Source organism: Jaculus jaculus, chromosome 3, assembly GCF_020740685.1.
Source record: "Jaculus jaculus isolate mJacJac1 chromosome 3, mJacJac1.mat.Y.cur, whole genome shotgun sequence".
Taxonomy (NCBI): domain Eukaryota; kingdom Metazoa; phylum Chordata; class Mammalia; order Rodentia; family Dipodidae; genus Jaculus; species Jaculus jaculus.
Genome location: NC_059104.1, coordinates 121,609,107 through 121,626,802, shown reverse-complemented (window position 1 = coordinate 121,626,802; position 17,696 = coordinate 121,609,107). Strand labels below are relative to the sequence as shown.

Genomic DNA, 17,696 nt, shown 5'->3' with positions numbered 1-17,696 from the left:
TGCAGAGTGAATAGCATTCTCAGAAGTTGAGGAGAATTTTTTGTAATTGACAAAATAACAAGAAAGAAAGAAATGGGTAAGGAAAATAGAGAGGTATACTAGGGTGATATTTTCACTTGCCTTGAGTGATGACTTATAAATTCATTCTTCTTTAAAATTTTTTTAATTAATTTTTTAAATTAGTTTTGTACTCAGTGAATACAGTCAAGTTATTACCATTGTTAGGCTCATCCATGTCCTACCGCTTCCCCTTGACCCCTCCTTGTTGAGGTATATGGGTCATGTGTTGTGGAGTTAGCCCACAGTGATGGGTAAGAGAAGTGTCTCTGCATATCATGACCCAATGTGTGGCTTTGACATTCTTTCCGCCCCCTCTTCCACAAAATCTCCCTGCATCATGTTGGGTTCATTTTTGGTCTGCTTCAGTGATGAGGTGTTGGGGGCCTCTGGGTCTCTGATTTAGTAGAAGAAAGCAATCAGATTTCTGTGTTGATCTCCTTTACCCTTGTGCTGGTACCCAGTTCACCAAGAAAACAGCACCCTTTCTTGTTTCACCAATTATTCTTAGTTTCAGCTGGAGCCCTTTTGAGGTATAATGGGGTGGTTCTGTCCTTAGGATCTGTGTCTATCTGAAAAAGAGAAGCAAATTCTCCAACAGAGCTTAAAGTTAGCACCAGACAAATGGGATAACCTTTATTTTTTTTTATAGAGAATTTAATAGGTGTAGGCCCTCTTGTAGCCCACGATTGTTGGTAGCTTGATAATGGAGAGTGGGATCATGTTTGGATATGTTTCTAACTTGTTTCCCAGTTCCAGCCATGGGTCCTGAGGGGATCAGTTAGCCAAATCAAGAGCAGTTGGTTTCCCACCATGGCTGTGTGCCACTATTGCACTTGTGTGAGCATCATGACAGGCTATTTGCTGCTAAGAAGGTTAGACCATGAGTTGCTTGCACATATTTTTCCCAGTCATCCATGTAGCACCTTCTGGCACTAGACACACTGACTGGGGACTGACTCTCTTCCAGCTTCCAGCCATGCCATTCCATTTTACAGGTCAACCACATATGGTGTCTATAGCAGTAGTCTTACCACTAACTTTTTGTGGGTCATCAAGTACTCTGGCAGAAATCTGTCTTTCTTTTAGGAAACCTTGTAGGTCTCTCTGTCGAAAGCTCATTGTGGATGATAGCCACATGCTGGTACTGGGAGTTACAGGTCAGTGCACACTAAGAAAAGGAAGAAACATAGAACTAATATAAAAGACTTAGAAGACAGAGAGAGACAGAGAGGGAGAGAGAGGGAGAGAGAAGGAGAGAGAGGCTGTAGAAGATTAAGGTCAGTCTTCATCATACCCTCTCTAGTGTCTTGTGATTCAGGTATTCCCTCTTATATTCCTGGTGAAGGGTTAACCATTTGTTCTGCCTTTTAGAATGTAGAATTTTATGGTATAATTGCTGTTTGGGTCTAGATTTGTGTCTCCCACCCCTTCTCTTGCCCTCCTCCCTTCCCATCCACCCTATTGTCTAGTCCTTGAGATGCTTGCTGGGTATGTAAGGCATCTTGGGTAGATTCAGGTTAGGTGCTGTAGATGAGTGAAACTATGCAGTGATTTTTTTTCTGTGATTGGGAAAATTCACTGAGAATGATCTGTTTTAGGTTCAACCATTTTTCCTCAAATTTCATTGTGTCATTTTTTTCTTGCTGCTGTGTACAATTCCATTGTGTAGATATACCATATCTTAGTTACCCATTCTTCTAGTGATGGACATCTGGGTTGATTCCAGCTCTTAGCTATTAAAGAATTGAGCCAGTATAAACACGGCTGAGCAAATATCTCTGGACTGTGGTTTAAAGGTTTTAGGGTACATGCCCAGTAAGGGAATAACTGTGTCTGTTTGTAACTTTATAGTCAGCCTTTTCATGAGTCTCCATACTGCTTTCCAAAGTGGTTGCACCATCTTACATTCCCACCAACAGTGGATGAGGGTTCCTAATTCTCCACATCCTCACCAACATTTATTTTCATTTGATTTTTGATGTTTCCTATCCTTACTGGGGTAAAGTGGAATCTCATAGTTTTAATTTGCATTTCTCTGATGATTAGGATGATGAACATTTTCTTAAGTGTGTGTTTGCCATTTGTTATTTCTTCCTCTGTGAACTGCCTGTCCAGCTTTTTGCCCCATTTTGTGAGTGGGTTGTTTGACTTTTTATTGTTTAGGTTTTTGAGTTCTTTGTAGATTCTAAAGAATATGCCTCTGTCGGTTGGATAATCAGCAAGTATTTTCTCCCATTCTGTGGGTAATCTATTGGCTTTGCTTATTGTATGCTTGTCTGTAAAGAAACTCTTCAGCTTCATGTGATTCCATTGGTTGAGTGACTGTTTAAGATCCTGTGCTACTGGGATTTCCATATGTTGAATCACCCTGCGATCAATCCCACTTGATCAAGGTGTATAATCCTTTTGATGTGTTGTTGGATTTGGTTTGCGAGGATTTTGTTCAGGATCTTTGCATCTAAGTTCATCAGGGAAATAGGCCAGTAGTTTTTTGTTTGTTTTTTTTTTTTTTTTTTCTTGTGGCATCTCTTGGCTTGTTTTGTAATTAGGGTGATACTAGCTTCATAGAAGGAGATGGGTAGCTGTATCTGTTCTCCAATTGTGTGGCACAATTTGAGTAAGATTGGTTTGAGTGCTTCCATGAAGGTTTGATAGAATTCAGCTGAGAAGCCTCCTGGTCCTGGACTTTTCTTTTTGGGGAGGTTTTTTTATTGTTACTTTTTCAATCTCAATGAGTATGACAGGTTTGTTTAGGAGATTAAGCTGCTCTGGGTTTAGCTTTGATAGATGGTATGTGTCCAGGAATTTAACCATCTACTCCACATTATCCAGTTTTGTGGAGTAGAGGCTTTTAAAATAAGTCCTGATGATTCTCCCAATTTCACGTATGTCTGTTGTCATTTTGAATTTTGTTAATTTGAAGCATCTCTTTTTTTTGCATGATCAAATTGGCCAGGGGTTTGTCAATCTTGTTTATTTTTTCAAAGAACCAGCTCTTGGTTTTTTCAATTGTCTTAATTGTTTCCTTGGTTTCTAATTCTTTAATTTCTGCTCTGATCTTTATTATTTCTTTCCTTCTGGAGCTTTTTGGGTTGGATTTTTCTTGCTTTTCCAATGCCTTTAGGTGGATGGTTAGGTTATTGATTTGGGTGGTGGATAGAAACTCCAATCTGGAAGACAAGATGGAAGAAACAGTTTGAAGTGGCTGACTCTATTCTTGAGAGCTTCTAGAGAGTTTTGGACTTGTTCAATTAGATTTGCATTTTCTACTACTTTTCTATGTATAGTTTCCATCCCTCTGTTAATCTCCCTTTTCACATCATTTTCTGCTTTTCTTGATGCTTCTTGTAACTCATCCTTGCCTTTCTTTATGTCATCATTTAGCATCGCCAGCTGATTTTTGAGGTCCTCTTTTTTCCCCCACTCTCCTTCATATCTCTTAACTGTCTTTGAATTCCTTCTATTTTATTTTCTATTAGGTCTAGTCTAGTGTTGGAGCATCCACATGATTATCAGTTCTTTGTTGCTTTTCTGCAAGTTCTATCAGTAGCTTGGTCAGGGTTGCATTTGATCATGGCTTCATTTTGGTGTTCTGATCCTAATGACTCTTCTATGTTTTGATTAGAGATGTTCATTGTAGAACTGGGTGATCTAACTGGATTTTCTTGCATTTGGTTTTTCATGTTATTTCTTTTGTGCTGTGGTCTGTCCATCACAGTGGATGGGCAGGGAGAGTAGGATTGTGGTCTCCATTGGTGGGGGAATTGTTGCCTCTAGGGGGAGCTGGCCTTGGCTAGCAGGCAGGCAAGCAGATGGGCTGAGTGGTCTTGAGCTAACATGTAGGTGGGTGGGTCAGCCTGAGCTCAAGTATAGTGGGAAGCTGAAGCAGCCTGAGGCGGATGCCATGCAGTCTGAGCTCTGACTTGGCACAATGCTAAAGCAGCCTGGGCTCCTGCATGACAGGGGCACCAAAGTTTCCTGAACTCTCATGAGGTGATGCACCAAAGCTGCCTGCGCCGTGCTAGGAGGGACGCTGAAGCACCAAGCACCAAAGCAGCCTAAACTACTTGCAGGTGGTGGGACACTGGGAACCAGAAGCAGTCTGAGCTCGCCTGCAACAGGACACTGGCTTTCAGGCACAGCAGGCAGGGATGGACTGGCACCTGAGCTGGTGCAGGGAGACAGGCAGAGTGAGCCTGAGCTTGCATGGGCAGGTGGAATGGGCCTGAGCTCGCTTGCGAATGGGCGGTGGCCAGAGTCGTAAGTGGGCAAATGGGCAGAGAGAGAAGGATAAGCTTGCACAAACAGGCAAATGGAGTCTGAACTCCAGTGGGCCAGCAGGTGGAGCCTGCCCAAGGTCACATGTGGGCAGGGATGATCAACCTGTGCAGTGAGACAAGTGGAACTATGTTGGCCTGGGTCCCCTTTCCTACAGTAAGTGCAGGAGTATCCTGAAGCTGGGACTGTGGGTACAGAGGCTGCTTGGAGTGGTTGGGGGACTGGTGAGCTACCCGCAAGTGAGGAAGTCAGTGATTTCCTTTTACCCCCCTCTATGCCCTCCCACTGGCAATCTGTTAGAGATTGCTCTCCCCTAAAAGACCCAGTGAACCCTAATGCCTTGCCTTTCTTTCCTGGGGATGTGAAGCACAGTTAGACAGTTGCCATCTTGTCCGGAAGTCTCAGTAATTATTCTCTTATTAATATGTATGGAAAATTGTATTTCCTTACTGAATTTTCTTTGAATAGTGACAATGGTTATAGATTTTTACAGGTTGAAAGAGCAGGAAACAACTTCAAAATAATGCTGATTGTTTCATTAAAAACTTGTTTTATTCTCTAATTCATGTAAACAATTTCACTCATTGCTCAGGTTTATGTGGGCTCAGTGCTATGGTCTGGTGTGCTTCTTCATTTTGTGAACTTTAATAAATGTGAGGTTATGTTTCCTCAGAAGATATTTGAAACTTAAATCACAATTAACTCATCCTCTTCCTTAAAATATCTATAATAAACATGTACATTACATGACCATTATGTAAATTAATGTGTGCAATGATGCTACATTTATACACAGGGTTGGTGTATCACCTCTAATGCAGGATCAAAATGAGAAATCTTAGCTCCCAAACTTGTATGTGGACAAAAAAGAACTTGAATCCAGAAATGTGGTCTATTTCAGTTTCTCCCATATTGTCTAGCAGACAATATGTAGAAAGCAGAGAGACAACACTGGACTCCTGGAGTACTCAAGCCCCTAGTTCACAGACCTACCCATTCTTAGAGAGGCTCCGCTGTCATCACATAAGCTACATGAGAAATAGGAAGGGGGTGAAAGACTTTGAATATCCACCCTTTCACCATTTAGGAAGATATTCTGTTTCATATGGGATGAAATGACCATATCCATCTGTCCAAGATTCAATTGTACTTTGGTGCCATCTAGGAAATCTGTGAGCCAGAGGAAAGCTGAGGTTGGGCTTGTGTGAGCCACTGTAGCTTCATTGATGTAGTCAGGAATAGGTGAGCCACGAACTCTGCAGATGTCTTCCAGATATTAGTGAAAGAGAACACTTGGGTGTGTGTTTTCTAAAGATTGAACATAAACTCACACAAGCATACATACCTGTTTCCTCACTGTCCTGAGCTTTCATCAGAAAACGGATGGTCCTTTGCTCTGTCCTCCTTTTTGTGCAACCATTTTCATGATCTAGACATGCTTTTTTTTTTTTAACAGTTGATAAGTAACAGAGAGTGAACATGAGGCATGAAAACTGAATTCTGTGAAGACAATGATCATTTTGTATCATTGTATAGAAACAAATGGGAAAACACAATTTATTAGGTTTAAAGAGCATGTTTTGATCAGCAAATAACTGCTCCTGTTCATCTTAATATCTTTTATGAATGTTTCCTCCTTTCTTCCATGATGCCATTATCAGTGCTTCTCCTTCTTCTGCTGCCTGTTCTCAGTCATGTTTCTTAGCTTTAGGTACCATTGGTATGGAAGGCTCTGTGAACTTGAACCATGAGGTTACTGCTAGATCTTAAGAGTACCTCCTTCACAGAGAATATTAAAACATTCTATGACTGCCTGATCACAGGGAAACAACATATTATGCTCAAAGAGTTATGAAAAAGGAGGTGAAATTTCAATTGTGTACTATTATATAATGCTTATACTTTAGATTGAGCTATATCTCTTTAGTAATGATAAGGCGAGAAACTAGTTATAAATGTGACATAATGGATTTTTTACAACAGATTCCAAACTATAAAATTTCATTATCCGGTAAAAGATAGCAGCAAATACCAGCATCATGGATCCCCATATATTGAAATGGTCTTGAAAATGTTATGAGGACCTTCATAATTCAGATGGCTTTCCAAACATGAAGGGAGAATGACAGGTGTCTTGCATTTAATGTCAATGTGTAGTGTGTCATCTCAGTTTCAATATATCTTAATTAGGAGACAGGATCTCCTGTAGCCCAGAGATTACTGAATATCAATATGTACCTGATATTGGACTCAAATTCACTTACCTACACTTCCTGAGTACTGAGATTACTGGCATATCCTATGACATTGAACAGAGCTTGATATCTGTGCCTTATTGATGATGACTGTATTAGCAAAGACAAGAGTTCTATGTGCCATTCCATTCTTCTCCTTTCCCACTCTTCTATTACCCAGGAGGGTGAGCCTGTCACAGCTCAGTCCACAGTTGCTAATCACTCATCTGCATATAGTCTTCTTAATAACATAAAGTTCCCCAAGGGATTACACCACCTATATGACAACATGCTGACAGCTGTGTTCTTTCTTCTCAGGTTCACTCCCAACAACATCGGGAAAAGGACCATTGGATTATGTAAGAGAATCTTTTTGTGACTTATGTAGAATCATCACTTTATATTCTTTCAGTGTGCAGACATGTTTCTGGGTGTGGTGGAGTTGAATAAGAATTTCCTAACAATCAATTAATCACAAACAAACAAATAGCTAATGTGACTCCCAAATGGTAGAACAATTTCCAATGCAAATCATTTACATTCTTATACTAAGGATTGTGTACTTCAGAGTGTAAATGTATTTGTACATGAAATGATATTGACAGTTCTGATGTTGTCCTTTGTGAAAATTTTCTTGGATTGTGACAAGTTTGACTTGACTCAGTGTTCCTGCATTTCCAAAGTAAAACAAAGAAAACCTTGCCTATTGTACTACCTGTTTCTCACAGTGTTTTCTATAATTGCAGGACACCCATATATTTTCCCCAGGTATGTATTCTAAAGCTATTCCTTTACTGAGGAAATATCTCTGGGTTTCAGTTCTTAAACCTCTGAATCTGTGTCCCTTGTAGGAATGAGAGTTGGGTGTAGGGTGTGAGTAAGATAAAATGAGTTTTCTATGAAGGCTGTATGGAAAATGTATGGAAACCTGAGGCTCATTATGTATGAGTTAATGTGACTGTATCTAGTGGATGCGTGAATGAGTGAGCCACTTAACTATGTACACTCATATGTTTATTATAGGTCAATGGGAGCACCTAAGTATAAGAAGCTTGGGTAGTGAAGATCAGGTTAGATAGCAGATATCGTTACTGGTCAGATCTAATGAAATTGGCCCCTAGGAACAGTCAAATTTTACCTTATGCTCAGTACTCTGAGGTCCTTGAAAAGGCACCATGAAGAACAGGATGTACATGTTGAGGTTCCTATGTTTTCCTTCTCATGGGGACAATTATAAGCTCTTCTGTCTGTGAGTTACACTGTGCCTTAATTCTTGGTGATATTTAAAGTTGAACTTTCATTGTGAATCACTTCTCATGCTTCTTGTGCTGACAAATGCCAATGCATCTGTCACCTGTTCTTAGCAATTGTGCCCAAGCAGTACTCTTATGTTTGGTTTGAACATTGGCTTCTGTATGGGAAATGTGATGAGGCACAGCTCTCACAGGGCACTCACATGAACTTGGAGATATGGTCTAAGAGTTGGTTGAATGGAAAAGCTGGTCCTCTCCCTCTGTGCCCTCAGGACTCACACTAGTACCTTCATGTTCATGTCTTCCTTCAAACTGTCTTGGATTAAAGAACACATTGAAGTACCTAAAATATGTTTAGAATGGGAGAATTCTTGGCAGTATTTGTTTTGATGTTCTCCGATGTCACTACTGAAAAAGTAATCTTTGGAATTACCTTGGATCACTGTGCAAGAATCTATGAGAATATTGCTTCCAAGATTTTGTATTATACGCCACTTATCATGCAATGCAACTCAAATGGATTGTGCTTTTAAAATTTCATGTGTCTAGGGGTCCAAAAATTATTCTGAGTTATAGGACTAATGTTCCTTTTAAAGACCCTTTTCTTTTGTCTTCCATTATTATCAGAATGCCAAGTGCTTAGACAGTCACTCAGTTCTCTTCTGCTTCTTGGTTAGTGTCTAATTTCACTTGGGGAGACAGCTGTAGGAGGCTTGGTTCTGGTGTTCAGAGCACAGCCAAACACATTGGCCCTTGTGTTGGCTAAGCAGTGCTCTCTCGGCGAAACCCTAGCCACAACACCAATGAATAACAGTTACTCTCTGTTTTTCAGTTGAAGAAGTTACCCTTCCTAAGCAAGAACTTATGGAAGAGGAAAAAGTCCTTGAAGGAAGGGAAAATGTAAGGTGACCTTTCTTAGCCTGAAATATAAAACTGTTGCTTTCTTAATTTCCTCTTTTTGGTTGAGTTTTGCCATAAAACATGACAACTAGCGTTACATGTACTGATTGATATTTAATCTATTATATGACATAATAATAATAAAGGACGTTTGCAAGTACATGTTTAGATTATATATTATATTTTAGGTCTCCACCTGATTGCATACAAAATTTCCTTCTTGGTATCCCTTGTAACTCATGGGGTAGTGAGAGTTAGGGAGATATCCCCTAGGACATGTTTACTGGATACCAGTGTATACCTCATCCTGGGTGGTAACCTATTGCCTATGCTTGACAATTTTTTAAATGGTCCCAATGAGAAATAACTCCATGTGCCAGTCAGTTATATGAATAAATTCTTACAATGTGTTTTTATATTTCAGATTGACCTTGAAGATCCTGATAAAGGTTAGTGTTTTACCTTTCTTCCTTGTGGAAAATTTGCCATGTTTTCCTGGATTTTCCTTAAATAGTGGTCATGATTATAAATTTCTCCAGGATGAAAGGACAGGAAATAACTTGGTATTATTCAGAAAGTCTCAGGTAAAACTTGTTGAAAAGGTTTTTCAAGTTCCTGAACTGAGGTCCATTGCTGCTTATCCCAGATTGTCATGTAGAAAATACTGAGAGGTGAGCAGAGGAACAAAACTGCCTGTGGACTCCTGAAGTACACCAGTCTCTAGTTCCTAGATCTACCATCCATATAAGGGCTGCACTGTCATCACATAACCTTCACAAAAAAATAGGAAATTGGTGAAAAACTTAGACACAGTCATTCATGTGATAAGCACAAATATATCCATTTCAGATCAGTTCCATTTATTTCGTTATAGAAGCAATCAGTAGTATAGTGTGACCCACATCTGTACTTTCTTGGTTTATGTCTTAGAAATTGGATACTAAGGTGAAAATTCATAAAATACCTTAGAATACTTGATAATTTCAAATTGAACACAAGAAATTCTTAACTATTCACCTACTGAAGACCTTAGAGAACACACACTGAGGCACTGAAAGTAGTACTAAGACTGTTTGCCATGCTGATGAGCACTCTCATGTGTATTAACATTAAGACCATCAGGACCCAGTCAGTGGCACTCCCCCATAATGAACAATGTCAATGGTGACTGATAGTGTGTAGCCACTAGTTCAGTAGAAACACAGAACACAGCAATACAAGGATGTAAGTAAACATGTTCAATGAGTTGTCTTTGAAAATGTTCAGCTCTTTCATATGTATTATTTTATTTTCTGACCTCAAAGTCACTAGTTATCATAATAGAGGACTGTGGAACAGAAGAAAAAAATTCCTTTAAAAGTCCAAAGTGTTGTACAGAATGGGACACTGTAGTGGCAGCATAGGAGAAACTGATAGCTTTGGCCACCTTGCCACAACGTCATATTATATAGTTAGTTTTTTATATAGGTTTAACAGCTCATGTGAATTACTTGGGAAATTAGACAATATCCAAAGATTCCCATTCTACCTTATGGCTTCATTTTGTCTATCCATTCACATACTAGGAAGATATGTTTCACGTGAGATGAAATGACCATATTCATCTGACTAAGGTTCAATTGTTCTTTGCTGTCATCTAGGACATCTGTGAACCACGGGAAAGCTGAGGCTGACTTTGTGTGAGCCAGTGTGACTTCACTTTTAGTCATGAATAGGAGAGCCACAAGCTTTACTTACTTCCAGATGTAGGGAAAAGGAACACTTGGGTGTATGTATTGTAAAGACTGAGCATAAACTTGCACATAAGCATACGTACTGGCTTCCTCACTGTACTGAGCTTTCATCAGTAAATTGGTTCTATGCACTGTACTTCCTTTTATGGAACCTTTTACATGATCTAGACATGTACTGTTCAATAGCCACTATGCCATACAGAATGAACATGGGGCAAGTAAAATGAATTCTGTGAAGACTTAGTCATTGCCTCGAAATAAATGGAAAAACAATTCATTTGATATCAAGATCATTTTTTCATCATCAAACAACTGTTTCTGTTGATCTTAATACCCTTCATGAATGTTCCTTCCTCTCTTCCATAATGCTAACATCACCTGTTCTGCTGCTGCTACCTGTTCTCAATCACATTTCTTAGCTTCAGGCACCATTGGTATAGAAGGCTTTCTGAATGTGAACCATGAGGTTACTTTGACATCTCAAGAGTAAGACCTTCACAGAGTGAAAAAAAGCCATTACTGTGTGAACCTAGTGATACAGCACTGTGTGCACAAGGAAATATGCAAAAGACATGACATTGGCAATGTGTAGTATTATGAAATACTTCTATTTTACATTGATCTAAATACTTGTAAATCCCATAAAAAGAAACTAGTTATAAATGTGACATAATGCATTTTCTATATTAGAATCTCAAATTTACTTGAAAGCTTGTTTAGAGGTTGTAGCAGGGGAGCACAGCTACTGGTATACCCTAGACCAAAGACCAGTCCTCCTCTCTTCAGGGAAGGTCCTCCTACTCCACCATGTCCACAGCTTCTGGAGGGATGCACATGGAGTGCTGAAGGAGGATGGGCACACCCAAATAGCCAGCCAGATCAGTGAATCAACCCTAGAGATCAATGTGGTGACAGATGTTGCAACCAGATCGTTCTCACAACCCTCAAGTGTATTTGAATAATCTTTTAGTAGCCTGTAAAAAGTGGTAGCATATACCTACATCATGAATCACAGTATGTTGAAATGCTCTTTAAAAAATGTCATGAGAAATCCGGGCATGGTTGCGCACGCCTTTAATCCCAGAACTCGGGAAGCACAAGTAGGAGGATCGCCATGAGTTTGAGGCCACCCTGAGAATACAGAGTGAATTCCAGATCAGCCTGGACTACAGTAAAACCCTGCCTTAAAAAAAAAAATAAAAAGTCATGAGAACCATAGTAATTGAGATGGCTTTCTAAAAATAAAGGATGAAGAATGACAGGAATCTGCCATTGAATCTCACTATGCAGTATGAGTCATCTCACCTGTAGTTTTTTTTAATTATGAGACAGAACCTCCTCTAACTCACGGATTCCTGAATTTCAGGAATTCCTGAATTTCACATGCTGCCACTTGTCGAATGCTGAGATTACTGGCTTGTGCTGCAATAGTCAGCAGAACTTGGTTATTGTGTATGATATGCACTGACTGTATTTGCAAAGACAAGGCTTCTATGTATCTTTTCTTTCTGCTCCTTTACAATCCTTCTACTAGCCAGAAGGATGAACCAGCCACATCTTGGGCCACACTATCTAACCATTCCCTGGAATATAGCCTTGATGACAGGCAGAACTCCCTTAAGACTTATAACTCCTAGTTAACATCTTGCTGACAGTTGTCTTCTTTCCTGTCAGGTTCCCTCACAACAAACTTGGAGGAACAACAATTCAATGATGTAAGAGAATCTTTTTGTCAATTATCTAGACTCATCACTTTATGTTATTTCAATGTGCAGAATTCTTCTGTATACATGTGTGTGGGTATGGTGGAGTTCAGAAAGAAACTCCTAACAATCAGTTCATCACTGCCATGGGTAGTTTATGTGACTCTCAAATGCTGGAACAATTTCCAATTCAAATGACTTATCTTCTTATACTGAGGCTTGCATACTTCAAAGTATCAATCTACTTGTGCATGAAATGTTTTTGACAGTTCTGATGTTGTCCTTTGGGAAAAATTTGTTGGATTGTGACAAATTTGACTTGACTCAGTGTTCTTGCATTTCCAAAGTAATATAAAGAAAACCTTGCCCTTGGTGTTACCTGCTTCTCACAATGTTTTCTCTTCTATAATTGCAGGACTCCTATACTGAATCACCAGGTATGTATTTTAAGGTTATTTCTTTATTGAGGACATATCTTTGGGTTTCAGTACATAACTCTCTGAATCTGTCCCTTGTAAGTATGAGTGTTGAGTGTAGGGTATGATTAAGATGACATGAGTTTTCCATGAAGGCTGTATGGAAAGTGTATAGAAACCTGAGGCTCATTATGTATGAGTTAATGTGACTGTATCTAGTGGATGCATGAATGGGTGAACCACTTAACTGTCTAATGTACATTCATATTTTATTATAGTTCAATGGGAGCACCTCAGTATAACAAGCTTGGGTAGTGAAGATCAAGTAGGTAGCAGACATCATTAATGGTCAGATGTAATGAAATAGGCCCCCCAAAACAGTCAAATTTTACCTTATGCACAGTACTCTGAGAGCCTTGGAAAGGTACTATGAATAAGAGGATGTACATGTGCAGGTTCCTATGTTTACCTTCTCAAGAGGACAATTATAAGCTCTTCTGTCTGTGACTTACACTGTGCCTTGATTCTTGGTAATATTTAAAGTTGAAATTTCATTGTGAAACATTTCTTATACTTCTTGAACTGACAAATTTCCATGCTTCTGTTACCTGTTCTTAGCAATAGTGCCCAAGTAAAGTGTTATGTTTGGTTAGAAAATTAACTTCTGATACAGATAATGTGGTGGGGCATAGCTGTCACAGGGCACTCACTTTAACTTGGAGATATGGTCTCAGAGTTGGTTGAATGGAAAAGCTGGTCCTCTCCCTCTGTCCCCTCAGGACTTAAATTAGTACCTTCATGTACATACCTTCCTTCAAATTGTCTTGGATTAAAGAACACATTGAAGTACCTAAGATATGTTTAGAATGGGAGAATTCTTGGCAGTATTTGTTTTGATGTTTTCTGATGTCACCACTGAAAAATATGTTTTGGAATTACCTTGGATCACTGTGTAAGAATCTATGAGAATATTTCTTCTAAGATTTTGTATTATATGCCACTTATCATGCAACAAAACTCAAATTCATTGTGCTGTTAGAATTTGACATGTCTAGGTTCTAAGAAATCACTCTGAGTTATAGGACTAATGTTCCTTTTAAGGACCCATTTCTTTTGTCTTCGGTTGTCATCAGAATGCCAAGTGCTCCAACAGTCACTCAGTTCTCTTCTGCTTCTTGACTAGAGTCTGATTTCACTTCAGTAGACTGCTGTAGGAGGCTCAGTTCTCGTGTTTAGAGCACAGACATACACATTAGGCCTTGTGTTGGGTAAGCGGTGCTCTCCTGGTGAAACCCTTGCCAAAACACCAATGACTAACAGTTACTCTCTATTTTTCAGTTGAGGAAGTTACCCTTCATAAGCAAGAACTTAAGGAAGAGGACAAAGTCCTTGAAGGAAGGGAAAATGTAAGGTTACCATTCTTAGCATGAAATATAAAAATGTCAATTTATTAATTCCCTGTTTTTTTGAGTTTTCCCATAAAACATGACAACTAGTGTTACATATACTGAATGACATTTGATCTATTTTCTGAAATAATAAAAGACATTTGCAAGTGCATGTTTAGATTATATATTATATATTAGATCTCCACCTGCTTGCAAACAGAATTTCCTTCTTGGTATCCCTTGTAACTCTTGGGGTGGTGAGAGTTAGAGAGATATCCCCCAGGACATATGTACTGGATATCCAGTGTATACCTCATCCTGGGTAGTAACCTATGCTATTGCTCTATGCTTAACAATTTTTTTAATGATCACAATTAGAAATAAGTCCATATACCAGCCAGTTATATGAATCAATTCTTACAATGTGTTTGCTTGTATAATTTCAGATTGACCTTGAAAATCCTGAAAAAGGTTAGTATTTTACATTTCTATGTTATGGAAAATTTGCCACTTTTTCCTAGATTTTTCTTAAACAGTGGTCTTGATTATAGATTTCACCTGGTTGAAAGGACAGGAAATAACATTATCCTGATAGTCTCACTTAAAATTTGTTGAAATGATTTCTCAAGTTCCTGAACTGTGGGCCATTGCTACTTATCCCAGCAGATGAACAAAACTACCTGTATACCCCTGAAGTCTTCTAGGCTCTAGTTCCTAGATCTCCCATCCATAGAGGGGCTCCACTGTCATCACATAACCATCACACTGAACACAACCTTAATCACATAACCTTCAAACCAAACCTTTCATCATTAAATTGATGGTTCTTTGCACAGTGAGTGCTTCCTTTCATGGAACCATTTACATGATCTGGACATGACTGTTCAATAGCTACTATGTCATAAAGAATGAACATGGGGCATGTAAAATGAATTCAGCAAAGATTTAGTCATTCCCTCGAAATAAATGGAAAAACAATTCATTTGATTTAAAGATCATGTTTTCAACATCAAACAACTGTTTCTGCTTATCTTAATAGCCTTCATGAATGTTCCTTCTTCTTTTCCATAATACTAACATCAGCTATTCGTCTGCTGCTGCCTGTTCTCAATCACATTTCTTAGCTTCATGCACCATTGGTATAGAAGGTTTTCTGAATGTGAACCATGAGGTTACTTTGACATCTCAAGAGTAAGAACTTCACAGAGTGAAAAAAAGCCATTACTGTTTGAATCTCTGGATTCACCACTGTGTTCACAAGGAAATATGCAAAAGACATGACATTGGCAATGTGTAGTATTATGAAATGCTTCTACTTTACATTGAGCTAAATACGTGTTAATCCCATAAAAAGAAACTAGTTCTAAATGTGCCATAATGCAGTTTCTATATTAGTATCCCAACTATATTTGAAAGATTGTTTAGAGGTTGTAGCAGGGGAGCACAGCTACTTGTATACCCTTGACCAAAGACCAGTCCTCCTCTATTCAGGGAAGGTCCTCCTACTCCACCATGTCCACAGCTTCTGGAGGGATGCACATGGAGTGCTGAAGGATGATGGGCACACCCAAATAGCCAGCCAGATTAGCTGAATCAACCTTAGCGATCAAAGCATTGACAGAAGTTGCAACCAGATCACCCTCACCTCCCTCAAGTGTATTTGAATCATCTTTTAGTAGCCTGTAAAAAGTGGTAGCATATACCTACATCATGAATCACAGGATGTTGAAATGCTCTTTAAAATGTCATGAGAAATCTGGGTGTGATTGCGCACACCTTTAATCCCAGCACTCAGGAGGCAGAGGTAGGAGGATCGCCATGAGTTCGAGGCCATCCTGAGAATACAGAGTGAATTCCAGGTCAGCCGGGACTACAGTGAAACCCTACCTTGAAAAATAAAAAGGAAAACAAAAGTGTTGAGGTCTTAGTAATTGAGGAGGCTTTTCAAACATAAAGAAGGAAGAATGACAGGAATCTGCCATGGAATGTCACTATGCAGTATGAGTCATCTCATCTGTAGGTTTTTGTAATTATTAGACAAGACCTCCTCTAACTCACAGATTCCTGAATTTCAGGGTGTACCTGAGCTTGGACTCAAATTCACATGCTGCCACTTGTCGAATGTTGAGATTACTGGCTTGTGCTGCAATATTCAGCAGAGCTTGATTATTGTGTATGATATGTAGTGACTGTATTTGCAAAGACAAGGCTTTCTATATATCTTATCTTTCTGCTCCTTTACCATCTTTCTTCTAGCCAGAAGGATGAGCCAACACATCTTGGGCCACACTATCTAACCATTCCCTGGAATATAGCCGTGATGACAGGCAGAGCTCCCCTAAGACTTATAACTCCTAGTTAACATCTTGCTGACAGTTGTCTTCTTTCCTGTCAGGTTCCCTCACAACAAACTTGGAGGAACAACAATTCAATGATGTAAGAGAATCTTTTTATGACTTACTTAGACTCATCATTTTATGTTATTTCAATGCGCAGAATTCTTCTACACACATGCTTCTGGGTATGGTGGAGTTCAGAAAGAAACTCCTAACAATCAGTTCATCGCTGCCATGGGTAGTTTATGTGACTCCCAAATGCTGGAACAACTTCCAATTCAAATGACTTATCTTCTTATACTGAGGCTTGCATACTTCAAAGTATCAATCTACTTGTGCATGAAATGTTGTTGACAGTTCTGATGTTGTCCTTTGGGAAAACTTTGTTGGATTGTGACAAATTTGACTTGACTCAGTGTTCTTGCATTTCCAAAGTAATACAAAGAAAACCTTGCCCTTGGTGTTACCTGCTTCTCACAATGTTTTCTCTTCTATAATTGCAGGACTCCTATACTAAATCACCAGGTATGTATTTTAAGGTTATTTCTTTATTGAGGACATATCTTTGGGTTTCAGTTCATAACCCTCTGAACCTGTGTCCCTGTAGGAATGAGGCATGAGTGTAGGGTATGATTAAGATGATGTGAGTTTTCCATGAAGGCTGTATGGGAAGTGTATAGAAACCTGAGGCCCATTGTGTATGAGTTAATGTGACTGTATCTAGTGGATGCGTGAATGGGTGAATGACCTTATTTTCTTATGTGCACTCATATGTTAATTATATACGAATGGTAGCAACTAAGTATAACAAGCTTGGGGAATGAAGATGAAATTAGGTAGCAGACATCATTACTGGTCAGATCTAATGAAATTGGCCCCTAAGAACAGTCAAATTTTACTTTATGCTCAGTACTCTGAGGTCTTTATAAAGGTGCCAGAAAGAATAGGACTTCTATGCTGAGGGTCCTATGTTTTCCTTCTCAAGGGGACAATTATAAGCTGTTCTGTCTGTGAGTTACACTGTGCCTTGCTTCTTGGTGATATTTAAAGTTGAACTTTCATTGTGAATCACTTCTCATGCTTCTTGTACTGACAAATGTCCATGCTTCTGTTACCTGTTCTTAGCAATAGTGCCCAAGTAGTAGTGTTACGTTTGGTTTGAATATTGACTTCTGTTACGGATAATGTGGTGGGGCACAGCTCTCACATGAACTTGGAGATATGGTCTAAGAGTTGGTTGAATGGAAAAGCTGGTCCTCTCCCTCTGTGCCCTCAGGACTTACACTAGTACCTTCATGTTCATGTCTTCCTTCAGATTGTCTTGGATTAAAGAACACACTGAAGTACCTAAAATATGTTTAGAATGAGAGAATTCGTGGCAGTATTTGTTTTGAT

General features: G+C 39.1%; 1 protein-coding gene across 1 annotated transcript in view; it reads left to right on the top strand.

The window, feature by feature from the left end:
- The window catches only part of LOC123459466, a 70,442-nt gene that overhangs the window by 12,125 nt on the left and 40,621 nt on the right, over positions 1-17,696 (top strand). Inside the window, exons 5-14 of the mRNA XM_045146087.1 lie at positions 6,891-6,931; positions 7,319-7,340; positions 8,658-8,725; positions 9,150-9,174; positions 12,133-12,173; positions 12,577-12,598; positions 13,916-13,983; positions 14,412-14,436; positions 16,361-16,401; positions 16,805-16,826. Of these exons, the coding sequence (XP_045002022.1) occupies positions 6,891-6,931; positions 7,319-7,340; positions 8,658-8,725; positions 9,150-9,174; positions 12,133-12,173; positions 12,577-12,598; positions 13,916-13,983; positions 14,412-14,436; positions 16,361-16,401; positions 16,805-16,826 (375 nt within the window). The remainder of the gene's footprint in view (positions 1-6,890; positions 6,932-7,318; positions 7,341-8,657; positions 8,726-9,149; positions 9,175-12,132; positions 12,174-12,576; positions 12,599-13,915; positions 13,984-14,411; positions 14,437-16,360; positions 16,402-16,804; positions 16,827-17,696) is intronic.